The following is a 12,785-nucleotide window of genomic DNA, read 5'->3' on the forward strand; positions in this document are numbered from 1 at the left end:
ATATATAATCTACTTTATAGTATCCTGGAAAGCATGAGTCATTCTTTGCACCTCACTCAGCCCAGTGAGCTGCTAATGTAAACACAGAAAGGCGAGTATGACTTTTATTCATTTATTTTATGCGAAAATTTATAAACCGCTCAGTCATGAAATATCCAAGCGGTGAACAAACATGTACAGAATGGGGTACTTTGATCCTTCGTAGATTCACAGAGACAAAGTTTGAGAGTCCTTAAAATAGCCATATAGGCCATATCAGCACAGTCTGTTTTAAGTTTCCCTCCTCTGTACTACATCCCTTCCCTTATCTGTTTCCACAACATTTCCAAGGATGTAAAATATTTTAGCAACGTGCGGTATTAACGATGTGTTTTTCTTTTTTTACCATGGCATGGAAAGCCAGCTTCTTCATTAAATTATCCCGTACGGTCTAGAACTACAAACAGTATATCTTTTCTCTGTGGCATATATTAAAAAGCTCGTTAAAGTCAAGGCTAAGCGAGAGTGGTCCTCTCTTAGATCTGCAGTGAGGTCTCTCCCCCACCCCGCTCTCCTGTGAATATGTGATTCAAGCACAGATCAATAGCCTTGTGTTTTCTCTTTTCAAGAAGCCAAGGGTTTTGCAACTGGTTGTAACGTTGGCTGAAACGGGCTGCTGTTGGCAGTGCCATCAAGGGAGCAAGACGGGTGCCTCTTGAGCTCCGTATAAGAGGAACTATTCATCATGCCTTTCTAATACAAAACTATTCTTGGAGAAAGTGGAAAGCTAATCAGAGGCCTTTTTAAATTGGCTCTGTCTAAATATTTGTCAGATGGGTGGGTGTGGGGATGAGACTTTTGGAGAATTAAAAATAGTCTTGTGTTGTGCCTGCGAGCGTGGGTGAGGCGATGTTTTAAAGTGATCAAGGAGAGGCCTGGCTGTGTCTTGAAGAAGGATAGCGAGGGCTCTGGGTTGGCAGACATTCCGTTCCTAGCATCTTGCATGGGAGGTTTATGTCACAAGTAGAACATGAAGAAACTCTCACACAGAGAGAGAGAGATAAGGGGGGGCGGCAAACAAGCTTCCTAATCTTACTCAGAAACCTTAGCAAATGGTGGAAGCATAAATTCAGAGACACACAAGAGATTCCGCTGTGTGGTCCATGCATAAAAAAAGGTAAAGGAACCCCTGACCATTAGGTCCAGTCGTGACCGACTCTGGGGTTGCGGCGCTCATCTCGCTTTAATGGCCAAGGGAGCTGGCGTTTGTCCACAGACAGCTTCCGGGTCATGTGGCCAGCATGACTAAGCCGCTTCTGGCGAACCAGAGCAGCACACGGAAACGCCGTTTACCTCCCCCCCGGAGCAGAACCTATTTATCTACTTGCACTTTGACATGCTTTCGAACTGCTAGGTTAGCAGGAGCAGGGACCGAGCAACGGGAGCTCACTCTGTCATGGGGATTCAAACCGCCGACCTTCTGATCGGCAAGTCCTATGCTCTGTGGTTTAACCCACAGCGCCACCCACATCACTATGGTCCATGCATAGGTTGATGCCAATAAATTTGCAGGTGCTGATCATACACAATTTACATATTTTTTCCTGTCCCTCATGTGCCTTCCAGATCAGAGTTTTCAGGAATGTGCTATGGCATAGGGCTTTTGTTCCTAAAACATGGTGAATGACCATTATCCATCACTGCTATGTCAAAGAAGCTCAAACTCTGGCAAAAGTATAAACTGCCTTCAGCCGAGTTTCAGACTGCATTTGAACTTAAAGTATGGTTTATTTTTATGTGAATGAGCCTGGGTGAGTCTTGGTCTTGCATGCTCCTACACTCCCCTTTCTTTCTCATACACAATGGTGAGGAGCAGATTAGTTTTCAGATTAGAGTCTGAACCTAAACTGTGGCAAATCCTAATTATCGTTTATTGAAACTAACCTGCTTCATAAATCAAAGTCTGAAGAATGGCTTGTTTCAGTAAACCATAATTAACTCTTAAAAAACAGTTTGTTCAGGTTTGTAAAGGTAAAGGGCCCCCTGACCATCGGGTCCAGTCATGGCCGACTCTGGGGTTGCGGCGCTCATCTCATTTTATTGGCCGAGGAAGCCTGCATACAGCTTCCGGGTCATGTGGCCAGGATGACTAAGCCGCTTCTGGTGAACCAGAGCAGCGCATGGAAACGCCGTTTACCTTCCCACTGGAGCGGTACCTATTTATCTACTTGCACTTTGACGTGCTTTCGAACTGCTAGTTTGGCAGGAGCAGGGACAGAGCAACGGGAGGTCACCCCGTCGTGGGGATTCGAACCGCCAAGCTTCTGATCGGCAAGTCCTAGGCTCTGTGGTTTAACCCACAGTGCCACTAAACTGCAGCTAGTTCAGAATGAAACTTAAAGCTTCTGAGCTCCTCCTTTTGGCTGTGCCAGAGGAAGGAAGGGGAGTGCAATCAAGGCTCATTCATGTATTGATAATCCATAGTTTATTGTTAGGTGAGTCTGCTCATGTGTGATGTTATAGTTCTGGGATCAGTTTTGTAGGTGTACCTGATACCTTTGCAAAACCCCTGAGTTATATATTTAAATACATTTCTTAATTGCATTTGTAACCTGCTCTTCATCCAACATGGACCATAAAGAAGGCTGATTGCCGAAGAATTGATGCTTTTGAATTCTGGTGCTGGAGGAGACTCTTGAGAGTCCCATGGACTGCAAGAAGATCAAACCGATCCATTCTGAAGGAAATCAGCCCTGAGTGCTCACTGGGAGGACAGATCCTGAAGCTGAGGCTCCAATACTTTGGCCACCTCATGAGAAGAGAAGACTCCCTGGAAAAGACCCTGATGTTGGGAAAGATAGAGGGCACAAGGAGAAGGGGACGACAGAGGACGAGATGGTTGGACAGTGTCTTCGAAGCTACAAACATGAGTCTGACCAAACTGCGGGAGACAGTGGAAGACAGGAGTGCCTGGCGTGCTCTGGTCCATGGGGTCACGAAGAGTTGGACACGACTAAACGACTAAACAACAACAACTTCATCCAACAAGCTCAGTAGCATAAGTGATGGTTTCCTCCATTCATTCTCATGACAGCAATGAGAAAGAGAGGCCATCCCATTGCCACCCGTTGAACTTGACAGATGAGTGAAGATTTGAACTTGGGCCTTCCTGGTCTTGTTTGAACTTGAGTTTCCCTTCCAACTCTAATCCATGAAGTTCAGGCTTCAGCACTGTTTTAAGTGCCGTAAATAGATTTTCCCATAAAGGCAATTCAGAAGGTTCAACTACTGTAAATTGCTGCCATGCATTTCCTTGAAGATGTGAGTCAGCACATGCATATTCAACTAGTATTGTTACAGCTGCACTGGCCTTCGGGATGCTTCTGGGTTCAATTTGAGTAGTTGGCACTTAGCTAAGAAGTCACTGGGCCCTGCTGTATGCAAAGGAAACATGGTTGTGGAAAGGTCTTTATACCACTTGTCCCAAGGCTGCGAAATGAACTCACCTCCCCAGATCTGCGGTTCCTTCCTCTTTATTAGCCTTATTGAGGGGAGGAGTGCCAAATGCATATTTTTTGTTCCATCTCCAGTTCAGCTGGCAACTTTCATTTGTATTTGTTTTTATGTTTGTGGACTGCTGTTCACGTTGTTTATTTCTTGTCCCTGTGCACCGACTTGAGTGCTAGTGCATGAGTTTAATAAAACCAGCATGTCTGGACTTCTGGTTCGATTTGGGGAGGCTTGAACAATATCTTTCGTGACATGGAGAAATTCGCTGTTTGGTTTCTCCTGTATCAGCTGTGCCTCCTCCTCCGGAATGCAGCTCGCTGGGAGAAATGTTAGCATGGGCTAACATTTGGCGGATCTTGGCAGATTCCTCCACCACAATTCCCATTTGCAGGAATTGCAGGAAATGGTTGTGTGGCTAGGAAGACATGGTATTGTGATTGTGGAACTGTTGAAAGCTGTCTTCATTTTACACTAGTCGGGATTGTACTCTTTGGCTAATTAACTGATTAGTTTAACTGCTCAAAACTGCTTTTGGTCAGCTAAACAAAAGTGCATTCGAATCTTCAGGCACCAGAGTTTCATGTAAAATTACATTACTTTCAAAGTATTTGTAAAAAACTGTAAGGTGAAACATGCCCCTTCATGTAGCAGGTTCTGTCACGAGGAAGAGGGTGCCTCATCAAAGATGGCGCCTTTGTCATGTATGCCTGCCATCGTCTAAAAATAGAGTGTTTCAAACTGTTTGTTTTATTTATATGCAAATTTATGCAGTTTTAATCAATACTTAATTAAAAACCCCTATGACTAATCAACCAAGATTTATTCAACTGGGTTCCAGCCCTAACACAAATATTGCTTCCTAGCGTTTGCAGATACATGTGTAGCTAATTGTATATTGAGGAAAACAAATGTGAACCAACTACAAAGAGAAGCTGGCAGGCTAGCATTTTTAATGTTGTATTTCAAATTGTTCTAACCTGCCCTGGGACCTCAGGGTGAAAGGTCGGATAATAAATTAAAATAATAATAATATCCATTTCAATTCTGTAGGTGCGAGAAACCCCCAGAACAACCTTTCCAGCTACTTATTTATTACACTTTAACCTTACTGTTAGTGGCTTATATCCACATTGTTTCATGTTATACAGGTCCAGCCCTAGTTAGCTTTAGCAACAGAACTGAGTCATGTGGCTTCATAATGTCCTTTGGTTTCCTCCAATTACTTTTGGACTCCTTTGTTACATTTGCCAAGGGTGTTCTGCAGTTGATCAGGAAGGAAGGAGGAAAGGAAGTCTTTGCCAAGTCTCATTTTCCAAGAATTGTTCTGCTACTTTCCTCTCACCTAAGATTATGTCCAAAGTGCTTTTATGTCTGAAATAATGATGGAGCTGGTTTTCAACTTTGTGATATATCACCAGCTAAACATCACGATATACTGACATATCACAGTGTCTGAAATATGGATGGAGCTATGTATATGGTTTAAAGCTCAACATCAAAAAAATGAAGATCATGGCCACTGGGCCCATCACCTCCTGGCAAATAGAAGGGGAAGAAGTGGAGGCAGTGAGAGATTTTACTTTCTTGGGCTCCATGATCACTGCAGATGGTGACAGCAGCCACAAAATTAAAAGACGCCTGCTTCTTGGGAGAAAAGCAATGACAAACCTAGACAGCATCTTAAAAAGCAGAGACATCACCTTGCCAACAAAGGTCCGTATAGTTAAAGCTATGGTTTTCCCAGTAGTGATGGACTATAAAGAAGGCTGATCACCGAAGAATTGATGCTTTTGAATTATGGTGCTGGAGGAGACTCTTGAGAGTCCCATGGACTGCAAGGAGATCAAACCTCTCCATTCTGAAGAAAATCAGCCCTGAGTGCTCACTGGAATTACAGATCCTGAAGCTGAGACTCCAATACTTTGGCCACCTCATGAGAAGAGAAGACTCCCTGGAAAAGACCCTGATGTTGGGAAAGATGGAGGGCACAAGGAGAAGGGGACGACAGAAGACGAGATGGTTGGACAGCGTTCTCAAAGCTACCAACATGAGTTTGACCAAACTGGGGGAGGCAGTGGAAGACAGGAGTGCCTGGCGTGCTCTGGTCCATGGGGTCACGAAGAGTCGGACACGACTAAACGACTAAACAACAACAAACAACAAATGTAGAGCTGGGGGCAGCAACCTAAGGCCCATGGGCTGGAAGGGGCCCCCGGAGGTTACTTGACCGGCCCACGAGCTGCCCCCAAGTTGCCTGCTCGCGTGCTGCGCTAAACCGGCACAGTACGACGCCTCTCTTACATGGCGCCGAAAATCGCGTCCTCTCAGACGCCGAAAATCGCAGGCGTGCGCGATTCGGCCCAAGGAGGGATTTCCGCAGGACCGATCCAGCCCAGGCAAGATAAACCTTGCTGACCCGTGATATAGAGGCATTGGCTGGCTTTATAGTGTCCCCCGTAATTTTGAGTCACAATATAATACTGCCAGATCAAAATGATGAAACCAATATCATTTTTTAAAAAAATTATTTAATCGTTTTTTCAATACAAACAACAACAAAAAAACATATACAACAAAAACCACAATAACACTACTAACACAATTTAACAATTCAGATTTGAGTACTGATATACCTATGACTACACCTTTTTAACAATATTTCCCCACCTCTCCTCCCTCTAATTCCCACCACTGTCTGCCTTATCGCTTAAGTATTTCTTCCAGATTTCTTCGTATTTATCCATTCTTAATTTGTGTCGATAGGCAATTCGTTCGTAGGTAACTAGTCTGTCCATATTGTCAATTCATGTGCTCAATGGGATCTTTTTGCGGCTCTTCCAATTCACCAAGACAAGTTTTTTTGCTTCTAGTATGGCGCGATACATCCATTTTTTTTGACCCCTTGTAATCTCCCACATTTCCGGTATATAATTTAGAAGTTAAATTCAAATCCCCCAAATAACAATTTCTTTTTATTACTCTTGCTATATATATATATATATATATCTCCTCACCTCGCACCAAAATGATGTTATTATTGGACAGTTAATCATCATATGTAAGTTCACATTTTTAGTTACAGCTAGGTAGCCGTGTTGGTCTGCCATAGTCAAAACAAAATAAAAAAAATCCTTCCAGTAGCACCTTAAAGACCAACTAAGTTAGTTTCTGGTATGAGCTTTCGTGTGCATGCACACTTCTTCAGATACACTTTAGATGCACACTTCTTCAGATACACAATTCTTCAGATACACCTTCTCTCCCTGGATGTATCTGAAGAAGTGTGCATGCACACGAAAGCTCATACCAAGAACTAACTTAGTTGGTCTTTAAGGTGCTACTGGAAGGAATTTTTTATTTTGTTTTCACATTTTTACTTACACATATCCAGCATGAAACCAGTATCATGATATGGACTTGAATCTGGTTTTGGATGATATACCACCCAGTTCTAACTCATATCATGATTTATGATGTATAGACTTTAAACTAGTTATGGGTGATATATCAATATATTGCCCAGCACTAGCGGTGTTGTGTTCTTAGCGATCATGACTTCCTTCATAGGGAAAACAACTCATTTTGAAAAGGGCATTGGCTGCCTGGGACACAACTGAGAAATTCAAATGCACTCGGTCACCCGGTAGTTTACTAGAGAGTCATTCAGTGACTGGGATAATATCCCAAGTTTTATTCTTCAATATCCCAGACAGTCTCTCTCTCCCACCCGCCAGCCCCTCTCTCTCCTCCCTCACTACCAGCTTTTCTCAATCTTGGATTCCCAGATGTTGGACTACAACATCCAACCACCCTAGCTAGCAAGACTGTGGTCAGGGATGATGGGAACTGTAGTCCAACAACATCTGGGGACCCAACTTTGAGAAAGGTCGCTTTACACTGTGGAATCCAATATCTATAGCTATGCACACACACATAAAGAAATCTTTTTTAAAAAATAATTTTTTATTCAAAATTAAAACAAAACATATTATCCAGAAACATATCATCCTTATTTCCCCCCCATTTCCCCTCCCTCCCTCTCCCTCCCCCCACAGAACCCACCCCCACCCCCGACTTCCCTCAGTTCCAGTCTTTGATTTCTCTAAAAATGCTGTTTTCTGCATGTTACACAGTTGTATAGATCCTCAAACTATTTAGCTGATAATTATCAATAAAAAGTTTGTGAATGTTTATTCAAAGCCAGCCGAGGAGTCCAGTTCGATTTGTTGTGTCTTCAAATACTTTGTAAAGGGTTCCCATTCATCTTTAAAGTCACAGTTATCCTTGTCCCGTAGCTTATATGTCAGTTTTGCCAGTTCTACTCAGTCCATCAATTTTTCTTGCTATGATTCTTTAGTTGGGGTTTCTTCAGTCTTCCATCCTTGTGCTACCAGAACTCTCGCTGCTGTTGTCATATACATGAAGATGTTTTTCAGCTTTTTTGGCAGATCTTTCCCTACAATCCCTAATAAAAATGCTTCAGGTTTTTTTAACAAATGTTAAATGGAACACATAAAGAAATCAAAACAACTCCTCCTCCTCTTAGGAATACAAAATGTTATTTAAATATCAAAGCACTTTATCTCTGAATTACATATTCAAAGTATATACAGGTCGCGCAGGGTCTTCTGTTCTGTGCCCTTTAGTAATGGTTTTGAAATGAAAGGAGAATGGGAAGAAACCTATTACGTGTGGTCTGTTGTGTTAGCAAATTTGGCGATTTGTTTTCAGATGCCTATATCTAAGCTGGTCAACTAGAGTCTACATTGCCAGGCAATCCAATTAAGACCCACTCATTTTGGAAGTCATCTGATTAAATTAATTTACATAGCCATTAGTTTAACATTGCCATTGTCCATCTTTCATCTCCCTTAAAGGGGCCGAATCTTTTTTCTCTCTCTCTCTTCTAAAATATAGCACAAACGCACACCCATGCAGCTCTGTTGCGGTGGTTGTTAGCAGTGTGTTAGGAATTGCTCACAGTTGGAGTTGTGCGTTTTTCTGAGCAACGTCTGTGTAATAAAGCAAAAGACGGAACAGTTGTGAAAGTTAATCCTCTGTTAAAGCAGTGGAACCTCGGGGTCTTGTAAAATTCCTTGTTCCAACCCCTCCCCTCTCAGTGACCCGTGGGCTGGAGAATTCAATTGTTAATTGTCTGGTCCCTACAGAGCGATAGTTTCTATGCAGTCATAGCCTGAACAGAATGCAACCCCTTTCTCCCCCAAGGCACCTTGGGTCAGCAAGAAATAGAAGGCACTTAGCCGGCTGGGGCACAATGGAGGGCAGTGTTGGGTTCACCGCTAAATAAGTGGTAATATTGTCTGTGCTGCTGGCAGTCTGAAAGCGTTCCATAAGGATGCAAATAACTTGCATTTCTGGCGGTTAGCATGGACAAGTGAGAAAGGCAGTTCTGTTTGTCCTCTTGACCAAATCCCTCATTCCTACCCCCCAAAAACTGTTTAAAGCTAAGCCACTGTGCAAGCTGCAACTTATTTATTTTCCATTTTTATAGTGCTTAAGACGCAGGATTTCAGGTGTCACCTCAGTAAGGCTGCTTTGCTAATTGCCACTCTGATGGAAAATAAAACGGGGACAGCAATATTAATAATTAATACTTTTGCGAGGCTGTAGCAATTTTCCGCATGAGGGATTTAAGTGCTTTTTTTCAAAAAAAAACACCACACACACAATTATGAATTACGCCTCTCAGCTTGGCTACTGTTAATGTTGATGCGGTATGTTAATGTCCCCTTGTTTCTCGCTATAGGCTCTGAAGATTGTTCCAGAAACTTCACCACTTCGAATGGTACTATTGAATCCCCGGGTTTCCCCGATAAGTATCCTCACAATTTGGACTGTGCTTTCACCATCATGGCCAAGCCAAAGATGGAGATCATCCTTCAGTTTCTAACCTTTGACCTGGAGCACGACCCCTTGCAAGTCGGGGAGGGAGATTGCAAGTATGACTGGCTGGACATCTGGGACGGTATTCCTCAAGGTAAGGATTAAAGTGATGTATCGCCAAGGCTCGCTTCCGTGTCTGGCTACTGTCACACTAACAGCATCAATTTTGAGTCTGCGGAATTCCATAAAGGTCATAAATTGCTAACACTTTACGGCTCCATCTAATCTCACATGTTGTTGCCTTGTCCTTAGCAGGGACCAGAGCTTAAATTGAACAGTGATAGAGTTCCTTTCTATTTCCTGTGCCGGCATGGCACCCTTACTGGTTCAGTGTAACTTCAGGTGATGTTAAAAATACATTAAGGCCTTAAAACAACCTGATTCATATAATCAGACCATTAAGTTCAGAAGTTGGCATATTTGAGAGTTCTCTGAAGAACTCTGGTCTCAGAGGTTCCCTTAGCCAGAAAGTGTAGAATAGACCATTTTCTACATTGATTGCATACAGAAAAGTTTTGTACGACACCCTGAGCATGATTTTTATGAAAAAGTTGCCGAGAAATGTTATCCATCAATCGATCAGTCACCGTTTTTCCTGCTGGCGAAACAACGTATGCACTAAAAGTGAAAATAGCTGAAGGTTAGGCTTTCCAATGGCATGAACATGCATGATTACTTGCGTTGAATAAGAACCTCCACCAGGGGACCAGGCAGGAGAGCTCTCTATACAGTGGTACCTCGGGTTACATATGCTTCAGGTTACATACGCTTCCAGAAATTACTCCGCTAACCCAGAAATAGTACCTCGGGTTAAGAACTTTGCTTCAGGATGAGAACAGAAATCGTGCTCTGGCAGCGCGGCAGCAGCAGGAGGCCCCATTAGCTAAAGTGGTGCTTCAGGTTAAGAACAGTTTCAGGCTAAGTACGGACCTCCGGAACGAATTAAGTACTTAACCCAAGGTACCACTGTATGTGATTTCTTTATTGCATAATCCCAGACATGTCTGCTCAGAAGTAAGCACCATTGAGTTCAATTGGACGTACTCCCAGGTCAGTGAGTGGAGCACTGCAGCCATAATCATTCATGGCCCCATAACCAGATTGTAGGTAGATGGGCTGGTAAAATTTATGGTGGACTAAACCACAGAGCCTAGGGCTTGCCAATCAGAAGGTTGGTGGTTTGAATCCCCGCGATGGGGTAAGCTCCCGTTGCTCGGTTCCAGCTCCTGCCTACCTAGCAGTTTGAAAGCATGTCAAAGTGCAAGTAGATAAATAGGTACCGCTCCTGCAGGAAGGTAAACGGCATTTCCATGCGCTGCTCTGGTTTGCCAGAAGTGGCTTAGTCCTGTTGGCCACATGACCCGGAAGCTGTACGCTGGCTCCCTCGGTCAGTAAAGCGAGATGAGCGCCACAACCCCAGAGTCGTCCGCGGCTGGACCTAACGTTCAGGGGTACCTTTACCTTTACTGACCTAGGCACAAAATTTGCTGCAGGCAGCATTTTACGCAACAGCCATGAAGCTTAATCATCTGTTTAGGCTGGTATTCTTTCAGAGAAGAGCTGTTGCAAATCTGGGGTACGGAGACACCCTTGTGCAAATTAATCAAAAAAAGACATGTTTTCTATGCCACATCTATGCCAAGCACCCACAACAGATGATGATTTGGGGATGCTTGTTATTATGGTGTCAGAAGCCGACAGCCAATAGAAGGAATGATGCTCTCGCCACAATATATTGAGGTTCTACTAAAGAGAGTTATTCCAGAGCTGGAAAGGAGTCATGCTGACGGTACTGGGATACTGCAGCAGGACCTAGCCCCCTGTCACACATCGAAAGCGGTGAAGAAATTCATGAGAGAGCAGCAAATACAGATACTTGATTGGCCAGGGAATTCCCCAGATGTAAATCCCATTGAGAATTTGTGGGCTATATGCAGAAGTCGCCTCCGTGCTGTAGACTGTACGACTGTGGAGAAGCTCATTCAGGCACTAATTCAAGTGTGGTCCAGGGATCCGAAAATCAACAGTGACGGTTCGAAACGAGTAGACTCCATGCCAAACCGTGTTCAAATCCTGTTTAAAAATAGCGGAGGTCATATCCATTACTAATGCACGTATATGTGAGTTTTGTACAATAAACTACTGTACTAAATTCATTGTTTGTTTCAATTAATTTGCACATGCGAGGGGTTTTCATCCCTGCATGTTTTGATTTTCATCTTGTAGCCTCTGATAATATGGATGGCTTACTCGTGCCTTCAAACCTTACCAAGCAACGTAGGCAAGATGGCGACAAGTTTATCTAACTGAGAGTTGTGCTTTTCTTCTGTTTCTGTTACAGTTGGCCCCTTGATTGGCAGGTACTGTGGAACTAAAACTCCTTCGGATATCCACTCGACTACTGGCATCTTGTCACTCACGTTCCACACAGATTTGGCAGTGGCCAAGGATGGTTTTTCTGCTCGCTATTACTTAGTTCCGCAGGAAGTGCCAGAGAGTAAGTTGGCATCTTGTTCTGTTCGAGGGTTCGCCAGTATTCCTCTAGTTCCAGATTCTGCACTGGGGAGCCTGAATAAAACAAACATGTAGCCACGTGTGGGTAACTTTTCTGAATTCCCCATCAGAATTATTTTTAGTTTTGCCATTTTAATTTCATAGCAGAGCTCAAAATTTGGTCATCTGGAGCCTCTCTTATTTGTTTTGTTATCTTTGCTCACTGCTAGCACCCAAGCTTCCGCGGCAGATTTAGAAATTGCTATGGAAACACAAAACCCAAGATTAAAATGTCAAAATTTTGTGAAATAAATTTGTTCAGAAATGTTTCAGATTGGAGTTTGGGGTATGCTCTGCATAGGAGAAGGAAGGAAGGAAGGAAGGAAGGAAGGAAGGAAGGAAGGAAGGAAGGAAGGAAGGAGAGAGAGAGAGAGAGAGAGAGAGAGAAAGAAAGAAAGAAAGAAAGAAAGAAAGAAAGAAAGAAAGAAAGAAAGAAAGAAAGAAAGAAAAAAAGGCAGGCACTTGAAGCCATATTGAAAAAGCATGAATCTGAACCATTAAAATGTTTAACAGTTGTCTCTTCCTCTAGTGCAGGGCTCAGCAGCAAGGCTTACCAGCCATGGGCCGGATCCCTCCCATGGAGATCCTCTGTGGGCTGGGCTGGTGCAGCACGACGCCAGAAATCGTGTCTGCACATGCCCAGACGCCGGAAATCGCTTCTGCACAGAAGCTATTTTCAGCGTCTGGGCATGCGCAGAAGAGATTTCCGGTATCTGCGTGTGCACAGACGTGATTTCTGGCACCGCTTGGTGTGTCGCCGCACTGCACCGGTTTAGCACAGCGGATGGGGGACTCGCTGAGCGGGCGGCTCGGTTCAGGGGTGGCTCGTGGGTCGGTAA

At 43.6% G+C, this 12,785-nt stretch overlaps 1 protein-coding gene across 3 annotated transcripts in view; it reads left to right on the top strand.

Moving 5' to 3' along the window:
- Positions 1–12,785, top strand: part of NRP2 (neuropilin 2) — a 252,609-nt gene that overhangs the window by 92,901 nt on the left and 146,923 nt on the right. For all 3 annotated transcript variants that reach the window (XM_081913721.1, XM_081913722.1, XM_081913720.1), the window contains exons 4-5: positions 9,257–9,487; positions 11,735–11,890. In XM_081913721.1, coding sequence (XP_081769847.1) covers positions 9,257–9,487; positions 11,735–11,890 — 387 coding nt within the window. The remainder of the gene's footprint in view (positions 1–9,256; positions 9,488–11,734; positions 11,891–12,785) is intronic.

Source organism: Podarcis melisellensis (assembly GCF_964234715.1).
Source record: "Podarcis melisellensis genome assembly, chromosome: 1".
In the NCBI taxonomy this organism is placed as follows: Eukaryota; Metazoa; Chordata; class Lepidosauria; order Squamata; family Lacertidae; genus Podarcis; species Podarcis melisellensis.